Source organism: Penicillium daleae (assembly GCF_028827525.1).
Source record: "Penicillium daleae strain IBT 16125 chromosome Unknown utg000005l_segment0_segment0, whole genome shotgun sequence".
Lineage (NCBI taxonomy): Eukaryota > Fungi > Ascomycota > Eurotiomycetes > Eurotiales > Aspergillaceae > Penicillium > Penicillium daleae.
The window spans coordinates 1,712,218-1,728,691 of record NW_026623153.1 but is presented as its reverse complement, the minus strand read 5'-3'; the positions used below and the strand labels follow the sequence as shown (position 1 = coordinate 1,728,691).

General features: G+C 46.6%; 8 protein-coding genes across 8 annotated transcripts; 3 read left to right on the top strand and 5 right to left on the bottom strand.

The window, feature by feature from the left end:
* Window positions 1-9: 9 nt before the first annotated feature.
* N7458_004876 (SMP-30/gluconolactonase/LRE family protein) lies at window positions 10-1,106 on the top strand (the record flags this gene model as incomplete). The annotated part of the gene is made up of 3 exons (XM_056908258.1): window positions 10-592; window positions 643-775; window positions 842-1,106. 3 exons carry the CDS (start codon window positions 10-12, stop codon window positions 1,104-1,106), a joined length of 981 nt encoding a protein of 326 aa, XP_056766876.1.
* A 354-nt stretch (window positions 1,107-1,460) lies between these two features.
* Window positions 1,461-2,529, bottom strand: N7458_004875 (alpha/beta hydrolase; the record flags this gene model as incomplete). Its single annotated transcript, XM_056908257.1, has 3 exons — window positions 1,461-1,796; window positions 1,886-2,069; window positions 2,141-2,529. 3 exons carry the CDS (start codon window positions 2,527-2,529, stop codon window positions 1,461-1,463), a joined length of 909 nt encoding a protein of 302 aa, XP_056766875.1.
* A 490-nt stretch (window positions 2,530-3,019) lies between these two features.
* Window positions 3,020-3,415, top strand: N7458_004874 (putative L-PSP endoribonuclease family protein Brt1; the record flags this gene model as incomplete). Its single annotated transcript, XM_056908256.1, has 3 exons — window positions 3,020-3,070; window positions 3,122-3,279; window positions 3,349-3,415. 3 exons carry the CDS (start codon window positions 3,020-3,022, stop codon window positions 3,413-3,415), a joined length of 276 nt encoding a protein of 91 aa, XP_056766874.1.
* Window positions 3,416-4,648: 1,233 nt separating this feature from the next.
* N7458_004873 (putative pyridine nucleotide-disulfide oxidoreductase) lies at window positions 4,649-6,322 on the bottom strand (the record flags this gene model as incomplete). The annotated part of the gene is made up of 1 exon (XM_056908255.1): window positions 4,649-6,322. The coding sequence occupies one exon, from the start codon at window positions 6,320-6,322 to the stop codon at window positions 4,649-4,651; it is 1,674 nt and encodes a 557-aa protein (XP_056766873.1).
* Window positions 6,323-6,737: 415 nt separating this feature from the next.
* Window positions 6,738-8,962, bottom strand: N7458_004872 (uncharacterized protein; the record flags this gene model as incomplete). The annotated part of the gene is made up of 4 exons (XM_056908254.1): window positions 6,738-7,293; window positions 8,181-8,244; window positions 8,312-8,527; window positions 8,596-8,962. The coding sequence occupies 4 exons, from the start codon at window positions 8,960-8,962 to the stop codon at window positions 6,738-6,740; spliced, it is 1,203 nt and encodes a 400-aa protein (XP_056766872.1).
* A 767-nt stretch (window positions 8,963-9,729) lies between these two features.
* On the top strand, window positions 9,730-11,536 carry N7458_004871 (FAD-binding oxidoreductase; the record flags this gene model as incomplete). The annotated part of the gene is made up of 4 exons (XM_056908253.1): window positions 9,730-9,780; window positions 10,058-10,237; window positions 10,341-10,649; window positions 10,772-11,536. The coding sequence occupies 4 exons, from the start codon at window positions 9,730-9,732 to the stop codon at window positions 11,534-11,536; spliced, it is 1,305 nt and encodes a 434-aa protein (XP_056766871.1).
* A 1,114-nt stretch (window positions 11,537-12,650) lies between these two features.
* Window positions 12,651-13,251, bottom strand: N7458_004870 (uncharacterized protein; the record flags this gene model as incomplete). The annotated part of the gene is made up of 3 exons (XM_056908252.1): window positions 12,651-12,760; window positions 12,824-12,933; window positions 13,010-13,251. The coding sequence occupies 3 exons, from the start codon at window positions 13,249-13,251 to the stop codon at window positions 12,651-12,653; spliced, it is 462 nt and encodes a 153-aa protein (XP_056766870.1).
* A 1,012-nt stretch (window positions 13,252-14,263) lies between these two features.
* N7458_004869 (uncharacterized protein) lies at window positions 14,264-14,554 on the bottom strand (the record flags this gene model as incomplete). Its single annotated transcript, XM_056908251.1, has 1 exon — window positions 14,264-14,554. The coding sequence occupies one exon, from the start codon at window positions 14,552-14,554 to the stop codon at window positions 14,264-14,266; it is 291 nt and encodes a 96-aa protein (XP_056766869.1).
* Window positions 14,555-16,474: the final 1,920 nt, after the last annotated feature.

Here is a 16,474-nt window from a genome sequence, read left to right as displayed (position 1 = left end):
ATAGCCAAAATGGTTGAACCACTTGAACCGCTTGAATCGATTGACGGCGGAAAAGCCTGGTATTACTGCCCCAAGCCCATGGTCCTCGGCGAAGCCCCGATTTACCGAGCCAGCGACTCAACCTTGCACTGGGTGGACTGTCTCTCCGAGCCCCCAGAGCTATACATCCTTAAGGTAGACCCCCAAACCGGCGATGCCATCGGGGAGGCGCGTATCATTCCCCTTGAAGACAGCGTGACGGTGGCATTCTTTCGCAAAAGTCACCCCAGCAGTTACATCGCCGCGTACTACCAAGGAGTATGCTTCATGGACGAGGAAACAGGAAAATTGGAGGTTGTGAAGGAAATTATCCCCACTGACCAACGCGATGAGCTTCGTTTCAATGACGGTGGCATTGATGCGAAGGGCCGGTTTTGGCTGGCGGAGATTGATAAGCGGGCGATGGCATTTGGACCTAACCAACTTCCGGTTAGCTATGGAACTCCCAGAGGCCGACTGTGGAGGTACGATCCGGATGGTAGTTTACATTTGATGATTCCTGAGGGAATTGTTTGCGGGAATGGGCTTGCTTGGAGTCCGGATAATACGACCAGTAGGTGTCGCTGTCTTGGTGGAGACGGGCTAGCTCGCTAACAAGGACAGTGTACTTCAATGACTCGGTTGCGATGATGGTCTTCGCGTTTGACTTTGACTTGGAATCAGGCCGAATTTCGAACAAACGACTTCTCATTGACAGGCGCTCATCATATGGCGAGCCAGATGGCATGGTTGTCGAGTAAGAATCCCATTGCTTGCCCTCCCGACTCACATAGAAAAGTACCCCTTTACTGATTTCAGATAGCTCCGATGGGAATCTTTGGATAGCCGTGTTCGCATCTCATCGAATCATGGTCTTTACACCGGAAGGCAGGCACCTGAAAGACATCGTAGTGACTGCCAAAAATCCAGCCTGCACAACATGGGGAGGCAAAGAACATGATATCATCTTTATGGCGAGTGGAAAAGATCGCACGACTAATCCGGAACCAAATGATGAGGGCGGACATATGTTCAAGTTTCATCCCGGGGATGCTCGGGGGTATCCAAAATTCGAATTTGCAGGATAGCCATACCTTCAAAATAAAATTGAGCTTTCGAATTCATGCAATGTCCCAAGTCTGCCACGATCGTACCGTGCAACTTTTGGCGCTACTACGAGATTGACCTATGAATCCCGAACAAAAAAGAGATCTATATTAAGAACTATTCATGTTACCCACTTCTTCGAGTGGCAACAGATATTCGAACAGAGAAACTGTTCAACATGCATGTTCATAGATCCGTTAATGCAATGTGGGTATAGCCCTAGAGAATCTGTTCTGATGGATTTAGAAAGCCTAACAGGACGAGTAACACAGAAGACAGTCTCAGTTCTGGAAGCTGTTTGCATGGAGTCAAATAGCTGCGGTTCTAGTTCCAGCTCATTTGTTCCAAAAGGCTCGAGATAGCGTGTCACAAATTAAACTAATGGCCTTCCGGGCTTGCTCCAGCATGCCATTCATCGCGAGAAAAGGATGCGGCATTCCCAGCATAACATGCAGATCCACAGGAACACCAGTAGCCCGTAGCTTCTCTGCGTACTCTTCGCCCTCTGCGCGAAAGACATCTAGCTCCGCGACTAGAATCAATGCGCGCGGTAGTTGTGACCAATCACCTTGGTAGAATAGAGGGCTCGCTTCGGGGCGAACCCAGTCCAATTCATCAGGGAGGTATTGCTTTCGATACCAGAGCGTCTTCTCTGCAGGTAGCGCAGCCGTCTACTCGTACAATGCGTAGGAACTGTTATTGTTCACCGCAGCTGTGTTATTGTTAGAGGGGCAGAGAGATCCTGGGATGTGAAATGGACTGGCGGTGACAATGCGAGGGCTTTCTGGGGCACAATCTCTGCGAGGTTACCGCCCGCTGGAGACCCTCCAATAGCCGCCTTGGACAGGTTAACGGACAGTTTAGAGGCTCCATCAGAGATTAACCATTGAAATGCTTCCCAGCTATCATGCACAGCAGCCGGCCAGGGATGTTCTGGTGCGAGGCTATTGGAAAAAGCTCAGCACCCGCTATCATTACTCGGATGTGATGGAGACCTTGTAGGGTTTATACTAACTAGTAATCAACAGTAATGACAACACAGTTCGCTCGAACGCAGAGGTTGGTACAAACAGTGTTTTCAGTCTCGATCGTCCCAAGAACCCAGCAACCACCGTTGAAATACAGAAACACTGGCCATCCTCCGCGTGGAATTCCTCCAGCCGGGGTAAAGGCGCGGACCATAACATCCGGACCAGAACTAGCCCGTCGTTGAATAAAGATATCCTCAGTTTGACCCACAGTGAGAAGTCCCACCCCCCCCCCCCCTGGGATTAGCGGACCGCTGGTGCATAATGCCTCCACTGGATGACGGTGGACCTGCTGGTTATTTATAATGTATCTATCATGAAATTTGACATATTCATGAAGGGGGTAGGGTGGCTGCGTGGTGCTCTCAAGAGGCATGATCGTTCTCTCATTTGTTTATTTGGGAAGATGGACAGCGGACTAGCGGGATACTCAGTTGATCCAGCCCCGGCTTTCACAAACCGAGCAGCTTAATTATACCTATCATTAGTGCCCTATCCTACTTTCAACCTCATCCCAGCTTCAGGCATCCCACCCTAGCCCCACGAGTTAAGTGGGATGGATGTTAGCGTGGCAGTGTGGAGCAAAATCGCTGACAAAAGGGGAACGGCTTGCATAAGTCAGAACAAGAAGATAACAATTTGTTCAGCAATCAGTGTCAACCTTTGGCCCTAAATTAAATATAAAATATTTGAACATCTTCACCCCATGACAATTTATGCAACAACCCCACAGTCATGGAAAGCACGTCTTCCAACATGCCAGCAAAAGAGATGGTTTTCACTCAGAATGCACCGCCCCCCTACCCGGGATTTACTCACAGGCCATTATTGCCAATGGTGTGGTTTACTGCTCGGGTTGTGTTCCCATGGACGCAAACACAGGGAAGATTATTGATGGGGATATTAAAGCCCATACTGTAAGTCTGTCGTCACTTTGCCACAGACGACCTAATCTAATCCGTCACCAGCATCAATGTATTAAGAACATATCAAACATCCTCGACGCGGCTGGGTCAAACATCACACGAGTTGTCAAGGTGAACGTTTTCCTATCCGACATGGATGATTTTGCGGAGATGAACTCAGTGTACACGCTCTATTGGGGTGATGTTAAGCCTGCCCGAACGTAAGCAAAGACTCGCTGCCAATCCCTACTGTGAGAAGGGTTTTGAATTAGGCTAATCATGGCTGATAGATGTGTTTCTGTGAAGAGATTGCCGCTAGATACTGATGTGGAGATCGAGTGTATCGCTGTTTTGTAGTTAGACTTCGAGGTTTTGGTAGCCGTGCAACCCATAGCCAAGTTAGCTTCTTTCTATGTCTCTGCCGAGGAGGGCCACATTCAGTATTTGTATACAACAATCAATCCTTTAAATCATCTCCCTTATCTAAAAACATTTAGCGTGAAGAGAATGAAACATGCTAAAGCGGCTGCCAAATGACATACCCCGTGTCTTTCGGGGGGTTCTGGTCGAAGCCAAGCGAATTAATTACCGTACAAGCATCACCGCACAAAAGAAAGAGACGAAATGTTTATTTACTGTCCTATTTTTAACTGGCAATCTATGCTGGGAGGTCGAGGATCTGAGTGTCGCATGACCAATTTAGTCGCATGACCTGTCACAGCTAGAAGGCGGTTTTACTAGAGGCTCATAAAGTTCTATAAAGGGAATATTATCCTGTTGATCGGATCTCCCTGTGAATGTCTCAAGGACCAGTGTCTACTGCTTGCCCTTGTTAGCCTGGTCAGGCCTCATTAGAGTCTTGTGCCTTCGTCTTGTCTATGTCTCCTAGAGATAGATCGAGCTGGAATTTTTGTTCCCGTTCTGGCTCCCTTTATCAAGAACTAGAGACTGGATTCATGAGTTTGAGTCTTTGTAAAATACATCCAGTGAGTGTAGAGACCATGGCACGGTTTACAATGCGCCAGGTGAGCATTTTCCGCAATAGATCAAATTCCCTTTGGCTAATGTATCAAGGTTATGTATGATAGTTCGGCCATGCTCTTGGGTAATCTGAATATAGCAGGGATCTAACATTTTGGCAGGGCATCACTTCGTTCCGTTGTATCTTTTTGGGTTTTTATCCTGTCTGATTGATGACTGAACGTGTTTAACGTATCTTGTGTAATTTTAATAGGTAAGTAGAACTGAATCTGGAATCACGGAGAACCCGGAATTGATGCGCTACAACATGTTTGTCTAAATCTTCCTGACTGATGCCTTGGTATTCGCGATATAGAATATTTTCTTTGTGAATATGCGTTTTGGGAGCTATAGGTTGATAGGAATGCTAAGTGAGGTCGGATATTTGGATAAGATCGCATGTTACCTAAACTGGTTGCTCTGTTACTATTGACTGAGAGCATAATGGGTTGAATTTTCAATGAAATGGTAGTTAATTTCTTCAAGGTAAGTATGAGTTGTACTAGAAAGCTCCATTAAGGCGAACCCAGTACGGGAAATTCAAAGATAGCAACTTAAATGATATCAACCCTATTTCCTAGATAAAAGACCGATTCTTGACCCACCCTCAAGGAATAATTTGAATCCTCCATCCAGATTGAAGACTTTATACCCTAACTGAATCAGAGTTCGGTAGGCAAGGTAGCCATGATAGCCAACACGAGAGTAGACCACCACAGGTCGGCCCTTGTTGATGGAAGCTAAACTATGGCGCAGGGCATCGATAGGGATATTGACTGCTGACCGAATATGGCCTTGAGCAAAACTTTCGGGAGACCGTACATCTATGATCTGCCAGTCATCGATCTGATCATCCAGTTGACCAGCCGTGACAGTATGTAGATCTCCTCTGAGTAAGTTAGCTGCGACCATACCCAAGACGTTCACCGGATCTCTTGCCGAGCCATATTCAGGGGCATATGAGAGCTCCAGATTTTCCAGGTCAAAAACGGTTAGGCCGCTCTGTAATGCAACGGACAGCACGTCAATTCGTTTATCTACCCCTGTTCGACCAACAATCTGTGCATTTAGAAGATTTCCATTGCCGGGCTGAAAGGTCAATCTCAGGGTTATCTGTTGGGCTGAAGGATAATAGCCAGCGTGGTCCGGAACATGGACCGTCACAAACTGAGGATGATATCCGACTTGTCTGAGCTTCTCCAACGATGGTCCGACCATAGCTGCAGTTAAGCTGTGGACTTTGCAGCTATATATGCCTATATGGCCACGATAAGGAGTCACACGTTTCAGTATATGATCAGCTGCGAGCCGGCCTTGCAGACTCGCAGTACCACCAAGAGGTAGACGATTCGACATTAGGGAGACCGAGTTGGTTGTCTCCGTCATGTCACCGACCGCATAAATGTCAGGGTCATTAGTCTGCATGAACTCGTTGACAAGAACACTATCTTTGCATTTGAGGCCTGAATCCCTAGCAATTTCCGTTCGAGGTGTCAGATCGGTCGCTATAATAACAAGATCGGCAGGAATGCTAGATTCGTTGGCTAGTATAACAACAAAGCCGTCTTTAACAACTCCTATGCCGATACGCTGGAGCTTTGCATCTAGGTAGACCCGAATTCCATTTTTGATAAGCTCGGACATTATCACATTGGCCGTATCAAAGTCAAAGTCCTGAAAAGCGCGAGCTTGGGAATGTATGATGCTGATTTGGAGTCCGAAATTGTGCAGGGTTTCAACGGCCTTCAGAGCAACATATCCGCCACCAATAATCGCAGCTGATCGGCAACAGTGTGTAGAAACATAATCCTTGATCTTATAAAGATCCAACATAGTCTGGAACGGGAAAACATTCTCGCTCTCAATGCCTGGCACTTGTGGGGGCTCGAGATAAGCACCTTGCGCGAGAATCAGTTTGTTATAAGACAACCAATATGTTTCGTTCGTTTTCGACCCTCGTAATTGTATCAAATGTCGCTCTTTTGCGATGCTTACTAGCTCAGTGTGTTCTCGCACGTCGATGTTGAATCGTTCCGTTATGCCCGCCGCTGACTGGTGGATAAGAAGGGTGTCGGTTTTAATCACACCCCCTACTGACGACGGCAGACCTGAGTTGGCGTAACCTAGATAGTCTCCTTGCTCAATCAATGTAATGCATGCATTCTCATCTAGGCGTCGCGCTCGAAGCGCAGCGGACATTCCGCCGGCCGCCCCACCGATGATGATTATACTCATTGACAGCATGTCTCAATTCATATTGTGATGCGTTTTTAGACTAGCAGTATTAAGCTTGGTAGCAGGGATCGAACAGCCTCTTGTATACAAGATTGTTAGTCAGGTTCGATTGCCACCCATTGCCTAGTCATTATCATCATCATCATCATATGGCAAGGACCCAACCTAGAAGACCGAACGCGGGGAGAGATAAGCCATAGTACCATGGTCACATCATACTATACTTTCGGGGCCGGCGATGACTTTTGTTTTACAGCTCTCGGCTGCATTCTTCTCTCGTTACCTTTCGAACTCGATAAGTTCGACGGGTGACCCAAACTATGTGGCTCGCCTCATTTAATCATGCCACTGCGTATAGGTATGACTTAGTCTTGGCTTGCGCCGAGGATGTGATCAACCACTCTAATACCAAGTAAAAATTGTATCAGATTTTGAGCGATGCTTCAAGTCGTACACTTTCGAGCTCCTGACCTGTGACAACACTAACGAAATAATTCTCCTCATTGCCACCTACCGCGTGCACCACAACATTCTCCCCTAATTCACAGTCTCTTTCATTTATATCAGCCTCAGTGTACTCCTGGTAGCTGGAGGCTTTTATTCTATCCTTCTCCGAAAGTAGCAAAGTGCTTGCAAATTTCCGAGCGTCTATATAGGACTTGAACACCTCTTCAATATGGGTATCATGAGTAGGCTTCCGTTCGTGGGTGCAATAGGGAACATTGGTCTGTACCACGTAATAAAGTGGAATCACAACCCGGCCATCTTTACTATCAGTCGTCAACTCCAAGTCATTCGGAGATGTCGACACGCGAAGCCTGAACTTCGTACCATCCCACGCAACGGCATAAACTGCAAGCCCCGTTCCCTCCGAGGCTGCGAGTTCTTCCATCGCCTCGGGCTTTGTCTCAAAGGTCGAGAACCATTCTCGCTCGTATCCACTGTCGAAGAGCCCACGATGTGCAGCATCCTTGATTTTTCTAACAGAAGTCTAGGTACCTAGGACGCATATCTTTTCAATCTGCCCTTTTGGAGCCTTCGCCGGGGCGACCATAAGCATAATATGGTAAACAAGTTCAGATATCTTTTCGGCTTTCGCGGTCATATTGAGTTTCGGGAAATTTCACGTAGGTAGATACACACCTGCACGAAAAGATGTTCGAGGGAATAACTCGCCAGGTTGTCTCTGGCGGTATTTATAGCTTCTAGACCATTCGAGGAATATGCGGCAGCAGGGCTAGACTGAGAATTGAGTGGCAACCTATAATGAAGGTCACCATTATCCTTTGCTCGTTCGCTTCGTCCCAAGGAATTTTGAAGGTAGATTCTCGGGCGATCGGACCCGACAGGCAGCCACTGATCGGGTAGAATGACATAGATGTTGACTTTGAGCATTTCTCATGGTGAAGGCTAGGATATTTTCTCCTCCCATCTTCCAGACCCGATGGAGATATCGTATGCAGAAACCTAGCCGTACAGTGTGGCTCAAAGTGGGCTTGCAAAGTGTGAGCTCGAATATTCTCGAGCGCGATGTCTACTGGTGCGTCTTGGAATAGCAGGCAGTGGTGGGACTATTGCATCACCAGCGTGCGCAATTTCTGGAACATGGCGTTATATTATTCTAGTGTGGTGTTGGGTAGATCTGGTATGATTCTAACTTTGCTCAGCCGAAGCCAGCATTCGGTGCAATTCCTAAGAGATATACTTCCTACAAGGCATCTTTCGTCAAATGAGCCGATGCACATCGAGCCCTATTATCCCTGTTCTTACAATCATAGAAGAACGCAACAAAAAGTAGCCGGTAACCCAAGAATAATAAAACCCCCTAGAGGACAGATGAATATTACAAGGCTATCGATGATCCCACACGGTAGAGATCTTGAGATGGTGATCAACCTCCAGGCCCAGATCTCCGTAAATCGAGTCAAATCCTGATGGGGAACGTTTAGCTAGTCTAATACCTTCCCACGGCTATAGATCCGCAAAAGGAAAGCTTACCTAATTGTGACTTCTCCATCTCATCACTCCAATGGCGCAGTTCGTCAAGTTGTTTATCCAGAGTATCCATAGATTCATGTCTGCCCCCAGGGACAGCGGAGAAGTCTTGTCGGATACACTGCTCGATGAGGAGGAATTGGGCATTAGGATAGTCAATCAATTTAGGTTGTAACGCTACCCAGCGGTGGTTACCGAATAATTTATCAAAACTACACCCTTTAAGTTAGCGTATGGTTATTAAGGAGGAATAAGAGAGGTGCTGGATGTCAGAATGATCGACTTACCTTCTAGGATACCTTGGGTTGTTAGGAAGACTGAAAGATGGTGGGCTGGAAACCTTCGGATTCTTCGAGTGAACCAGCCACCTTCCTTGCTCTTGAAGCCCGAAGTCCTTCTGAACAGGACCAATATTTCAGGGTCTATAAGCAAGTAGGCCAGATAGGAGCCATGTTGTGCCGAAGTTATGGAATAGACGCCTCTCGCGAACAGCCTTGCATCGGGTATAGTCCTTGAGGCGCGGGTTTGAGTCTCATAATTCAGCCTAGCGATAAATGTTTCCTGAAATTCTTCCAGAGTTATCCCAGCCTTTTCCACAAAGCCCATCTCCTTTATGCGAGGAGATTGTGGAAGGACCTTTTTGGGAAGCACCATTAGTCGGAACCTTTCGCCGAATCTGTGTGGACCATCTTGTTGATCTAGCGCTGACCTGCGTGGGCTAGGACGGAAAACAATAAAGGTTCTTACGACGACGGAAATTCCACATGTGCCAGTACTAGTGACATCGACTCGAGATCGATAGAGGAAGTAAATGATGCCCTTCTTAAGGGTCTTCAAGGCTAATGGGTGGTCTCAAGGGGCACAATGCGCTGCTATCCCAATGACGTTATTTTCAGCGTTTTGGCTTTCATGATTTAATCCAGGCAAAGAGTCATCTTCCTGCTTCACGATGAATTTGTCCGCTCTATACTCCAGCTGATTGAGAGTGGTATCTTCCTTTTGTCGGATTGCCTCCAATGATGCTTTGTTTTCGGCAACGCGATCTCCTCGCTGAATGGTTGTTGATTGCTATATGTGTCTTCCACTTCTTGGTTGTCTTCCACTTCTTGGTCATGAAAGGGGGAGGAATACCCCATCCAGATCTTCTCCCGAGGGCTGCCATTGCAGAAAGCGGATTTAGGTTAGAGAAAAGTTCATATCTGAAAAGAACCAATATGATGGGTATTCTCCATCAGGAACCTAATAATTTGACACTCTTATAGGAGGTACCTAGACACAGCTTGAAGAGGAATCGTGACATATTTCAAGAGTAGATCCAGCGAGTAGGAGAAATAGAGTTGGCACATTTAGGTTTACCTCCAACTCGGTCGGTGAGTTGGTGGCTGCTGTGCAACATCACACCACACGATGCATTTGAGCCTATGACACTTGAAGAACTTGACTTTGTTTGTCGGCTCCGAAATTCTCGCCTCGTATGTCCAGACCATTCTAGACTCGATATATTATCGGCAAGAGGCGGTTTGGCAACTGGAAGTGGCAGTATCTTACATCTGGCCGTCAGCCGACGGACAAGGGCCGGCTATGACGCAATCAATCTTAACAAGGCGAAACTCTGAACGTACGACATAGTCGTGGCCACAGTCGTGTGACCGCCTACTCTATATTCGATATCTCCGACTGGCTAAGATCAACTAGACACCTTCAAAACCCGTCTTTGCTATGCAGGTTCGATATGTAAAAGCCGTATAGGATCTCTCGTTACAACCAGGATACATCCTCATCACTTCTGCCCGAAACCCTTTCATCAAGCCCTTCTTAACATACAAACGTGCGATTCAGCTGCGTCAGAACCTCCAAGACACGGAGGCGACTGTCATCACCCCGATCGGGAAGGCTATCCGGAGCTTATCAATAGATGGAGCGAGGCCAGTGAGAAAGAAGCCGTAAGCCAGCGTTTCCTGTGGTTTGCGTTGATTAACTCCTAACTTGATTATGCCTGTGTCATACGCTTATCTGACCCGTCTTCCTATAGGGTGCAGTAGTGATTGTCACTTCGTCCCACGAAATCTCACTGGTGATAACCTTCGCGACTTGTCACTATATTCCCTTCGTGGTCCAGGGTGGAGGCTTCAGCACGAGCGGCGCATCCTCAACCCATGGGGGAATTGTTATCAACCTGTCCATTATGCGCAGTATCGTAGTCGATCTAACCTCACAAACTGTGGCGGTTCAGGGCGGCGCAACCTGGGACGAGGTTGACCAAGCGGCAGCGAAGGAAGGGTTAGCCGTTGTTGGCTGCACGACGAGCGCTGCCGGCGTCGGGGGTACAACTCTGGGGGCGGTTTTGGCTGGCTCACTGGGTGTCACGGCCTGATTATCGATAACCTGATCAGCGTCAAGATAGTCATTGCAGATGGCCGCATCATGATGGCCTCTACTGACGAAAACCAGGATCTCTTCTAGGCTATACGGGGCGCTGGTCAGAGCTTTGGCGTGGTCACTGAGTCTGTCATGCGGGCGCATCCTCAGCGGCCGTCTGTTTTTGGTGGCTTTATCTACTTGCCAGTAGAGCAGCTCACTGCTGTAGTTGAGTTTGCAAACCAGTTTGATACGCAAACAACAGGTGACGAGGCTCTATTCTTCGGCTTCACCACCCGTCCCCGCGCCCCGCTGTCGACGGTGATCGTCGCCTTGCTATTATATAATGAGCCAAGTATCGCGGCTGAAGCCTTCTTTGCACCGTTGTTAGCCCTCAAGTCTATCCGGAACGAGACACATGAGATGCCGTACCCAAAGATGAACACTATCTTGGGTTGGTTCGTCGCCCCCGGAACCCGTAAGAGTATCAGCGGCACGACGTTTACCCCACCGTTGGACCTCCAGCTCATGCAGGAGGTCCACGACGACTTTGACAAATTTACCCGAACCTATCCGCGGGTGGAAGGTAGTGCAGTAGTCTTTGAACTAATACCATACACATGCGTCAACCAAATATCATTCGACGCAACAGCCTACGCTAACCGGGGTCAGTATCATAACGTCATGTTTATCTTCCGCTGGTATGACCAGGAATTAGATATGAAGATGGTGAATCTAGAGCGTGCAATGACAAGCAAGACCCGTGACCGTGCCGGGGTAGTGAGGATCGCGGGACAGGGGGTGGGATCTACGCTAAATTCCGGACCTACTTGGTGGATCAGGGATACCGAAATATGGATTCAAATATAGCCTAAACGATGAAATTTGAAGTAGGTCGCCCTAATTGCTTCCGCATTGGCTCTCCGGTCACGACGCTTAACTTAACGACAGCTAGTTTGTCCTAGCTTAGTTTTTTAGTTCTTCGCACTGCTTATGAATTTCCTTCCGAGCCTACCTTCCAAGTTGCTAGTTTTTCACGAAAGTCTGTCTGAATTTACAAAAAGTTCCACATTCTGATACACGCCAACTACTCATAAGATTTTCCTGCCTTCCCACCAGATTGATAGTATATCCCGACTTTACTTATGATGCCTATGGTCGAAAATCAATGCTGTTAAGTCATGGTTCGAAAACGCGTAGCATGTATACGTGGAGAAGAAAGAAAATAGGCCACTCGTCACTATACGGGGTTGATCTGATGTTCTGAATCTGTCCACGGAAGGTTAGGTGACCGTAGTTCATAGGCCTCTTAAGGCAAACATTTGTTTTCTACAAATGTTGACACTCTTTTTTTATCGTGGGCTTTCCTCGTTCTTTAGTAGCCCTTCATCGAACAATCACTAGCCGCGCGGCTGGTGGATCCCAACCGGTAAACTAACCCGATTCCCCCTTCCTCCAGCGGGAAACCACCTAAGACGGCAGCGGTAAAACAGCGCTCGATCGAGTTATCTCGTTCTACGGCTCGTCCCTTCAGGCGACCATGCACAGTCGTCGAGGCGACTTCAGGTCGCACTGAAGAGCTTCGAGAAGCATGGTCATGATGACTCTATAGAGGAGAAAGCAAAACTTTTCAATGTGAGTTCTACTAAATGCTAATTTTGTATGCAGCCTGCTGATGTATCTTTATAGGAAATCATCCCCGAAATGTCGAGCAATAGATAATCCAGAGATATTGAGGAGATAGTCGTAACTAGGTGGGGAGTGCGAGCGGATAAAAGCAATCTGAGCCAGACCATATATGTTACTGTACTGGAATTTAGGTATGAGTTTGATGTCAAAAAGCAGTTATCCATTCTGGAGTATGAACAATTGGGGAAAAACTGTTTCCCAGCCCTTTATTTTCCTTAACCAGGCATACTACCTCTCCTGTTCACTGCATCCAATCTATAAATAAGATATTTGAACGATTGGCAATGCCCCGCAATTAATGGGAGCCAGTTGGAACCATGCTATAGGTTGACGTCGTTGCAGTGACGGTATGAGTAAAGCATGCCGCATTTTCTCCATTCTTCCCAACAGCCTTTGCAACATCATCTATTCGGTGTAAGTTAAGGTAAAAACTTCGATCAACTCCGAGTCGAAAAGTAATCCACCTACCAATTGGAATCGAGATCTTTCCGTTTGCCTGGCCACAATCACCGCATTCGATGGAGTTGTTGTCGCCGAATGAACAAGTGTACACGTCACACGAGGAGAAGGCATTTCCACTAGCATGAGAAAACATATTAGAGTTGGTTTCTTCTAGAAGTACTGAGATTTGAGAACCATGAGCTTATCACTTACTTGTCCACTGCAACAAACTTACCACCCCTGTTCTCAATGCATGAGTTCAGATCCAATGAAGCGACGCTGTGTTTATAGTCCCCGAGGTCGCAGTCCCGGTTGAGTAGAACCTTGCCAGCATTCTTGTAAGCCCCTGGCTTGGGATCATCGTCTGAAACTCTTTGCATTGTCCATTGGCAGAACTCGGCAGTTGTGAAAGCCGTGAGGGTGGAAAGGAGGAAGATGAGTTGTGTGGATTTCATTTTCACTGTAGGGATGGGGAATGGTAGATGATGAGTAGAGAATAGTAAGCAATACAAAGTGAGTAATGTTCCGAGAGAGGAACAGGGTTATATAACCATTCTTCTGTTAGTGCAAGGCTTAGATCTTGTTTCATGTTTCAATATTCACAAGGTTATAGGGGGCAGTGTCCTTGATAGCTATGCAGATCGTCTTGGGAAACGAGAAGCCCCCAAATCGCATGAGAATAGATTTGACATTTGTGTGGAACTGACAGCAATAGGTCTTGATTTCTTCGGGGCGTGTAATTTGAGAGCTGAGACCTCGTAAGGCTACAAGAAACATAGATATGGGTTCGAAAGGTCATCTAGTAGCCCCCAAGAGGGTCCAAACTTTCTCACAACTTGATCTTAATATAGTTCGAAGAAAACAATATGAGATGACGTAGACTATTGTTGGAAGAGATGCGAGAAGAAATCACTGACAACAATGGGGCCAATAGCTTTTCGCTGGCTTGCTCGTATGGAACCACCACATGGGAAACTTTGTCATTTTAGCAACCGGGGCTTTGACTACACTAGCTATACCTACTATGGAAGCTCAGATATTGATCGTAATACAGCAGTACATTTTTCTCTAAACATACATTGTCTTAGAAGGGCTCAAATGCTTATTCAAACGCACATGCGCTGTCCACGTGCTTCATTACCTAAATAGGCTTTCGCCCCCCGTCGCCCCCAGTCGCCCCCAAATCGACGTTACATTTTTCAATCCTTCAGCCGTATTTCTCTTCATTTTCTGACCAGGTTTAGCCTTCGCTCAAAATAGAAACTATGCTCTCATTCACCTTTGCCAATATTGTTCGGTACAAGACGATCGTCCTAGATTCTCAAAAGTCTATATTCATTCATCTCACTCGAAGCAGTCTATACAAAGAAAACCATCACAAATCATAACCTAAAAAGCCATCATTCATATAATCCATCCCTACAGATGAGAAACCTCAACTCTCTTCCTACTCTTATCGAACTCGATCTAGTTCCCCGTAATCAGCGACTCCTGCAGCGCACATCCAATAGCAACGGCCTTGACAGCCGAGTCCAACTGCAAAGGAGGCTTAGTATCATCCAGACAAGAAGCAGTAAACTCATTCGCCTCGGTAATAAACGCCTCGCGGAAGCGCCCGTAGTAGTCGGCGGGAATCTCCCGCCGGATACCGGTAGACTCGTATAGGTTAACGAGGTTGAGTTGGGGCTGGGTGTTGATGGCGATTTTGCCGTCTGTGCCGAAGATTTCGGTGCAGTCTTCTTGGTCGGCGGCTATCATACGGGAGTAGTAGAGTTGGGCGATTTTGCCGCCCTATTATCAAAAAAAGGACACGGGTTAGAATCGTTATTCGTATTGAAAAATCAGAAGCAAAGGGGCGAAGAAGGGTCTACCACTCACGTAGAACTTAATAATACTAAGCGTATTATCGCGATTATTATACTTACGCAGATCAGGCTATATAGCCGTAATACTAATAGTAGTTACTCTCTTAACCTTAGTATCCTCGCTAAAGAACTATAGCGCAAGATCGATATCGTGAATACTATAGTTAATAAACATACTACCCGAGAACTCGGCGTAGGCGACGAAGAAACCGCTAGGATCGAGCTTATCGTAGGGCTATGATCGGAAGACGGATAGCGTGCCGATATTACCGGTAGCTATACGGGAGTGTGCGTCGCGGTAGGAGGCGTCGAAGCGGCGGCTGAAGCCGTAGATGACTTTCTAGGAGGGGAACTTTTTGATGGAGGCGTTGTAGGCGTCGACGACTTATTAGGACTGTGGAGGGTTAGTACAGGGTGTATATTGTCTTGCTAGGAATCATGTGTTAGGAAAAACCAGGGGAAATCTTACAATCTCGGGGCTAGTAGAGATAGGCTTCTCGTAAAGAATATATAGACCACGCTTAATAGCCTTAATAGCCTGCTCGGTATAGACGGTAGTTGCGCTAGTAACGACGATAGCCTATAGATTCTTCTCCTTATTTAATATAGTCTCGTAATCGGTGTAAGTGCGGTAACTAAACTCGGTTTTTGTAGTATCGAGCTTAGGCTGGATTAGCGAACAAATAGCGATTAGCTTAGCGTAGGGAGTAAGCGTAGCGAAGTGACGGGTATAGCGTATACCTATATAAGCATTAGTTAGCGATTAGAGTTAGAGAGGGTTAATTGCAATTGCGTAATACTGTCAGATAGTGTCAGATATAGTTAACTAGGGTAAGATGCCTAAGCCGTCAGGCAGCATATCAAGCCAGATTCATAAGGCCTATACAAGAATTACTCTACGGCCAGAACGATGTTCTGAATCTCTATAAGCTTTATGCTATTATATCATCATTATCCAATCGGATAATCAGGCATAAACAGACGCATCATAGTCATGCGATCTACATCATTATTACGATCAATTACATCGTACAATCAAGCAACCACTAATCAAATAGCTACTGCATGAGATCACTATGCATCTAGAATGCGTCTAGATCTATCTGGATCGATTATATGCAAGAAACAAGCTTGATAAGTTTGCATAAAATATTGATTATAAATATGCCCTGCTTTCTCTACCAAGATCTCATTATCATATTCAATGTTCATTAGTAACAAGACGATTCAATTCAATCAACCAAGCTTTAGTCCTACTTTACTTTTCTCTCATCTCATGTTCTTGATTTATTCTAAGCCGAATTGAACTTATCCTTCCTATTTAACTAACGTAATCCACGGCCGAACGGATCACCGGACCGAACGGATCACCACCTCCCATGCGAACATTTCAAAATCGATTATCTCCAGCAAAACGCATTGAATTTTCTACTGCTAGCGATTCTTACAATGATTGATCCTATGGCCAAGCTCCCTACACCCACTACACCTAGGCGAAGCCCTTGCTGCTGGCCTGGTTGGCTGACTAGGCAATTCGACCTCCGCATGCGATTCCACCACATCTTCTTCTACTAGCAAATCTAGCTGTGCAGCTAGCTGTAGGGCCTCTTCAATGGTCAAACCCTCTTCGCAGGGTATGTGCTTAGTTGACCGACCGCGCTTCTTGACGATCTTCTCATTAGCTATGCGTAAATTCGCATTATCCTGCGCAAGCAATGCGAGAGTATGCAGCGATAGGTAGTGGCCCTTGATAATCCGATCTACCACCAATTTCAATAGGCTTGGAGGGCTTTTTGACTGCCGATATAGTAGA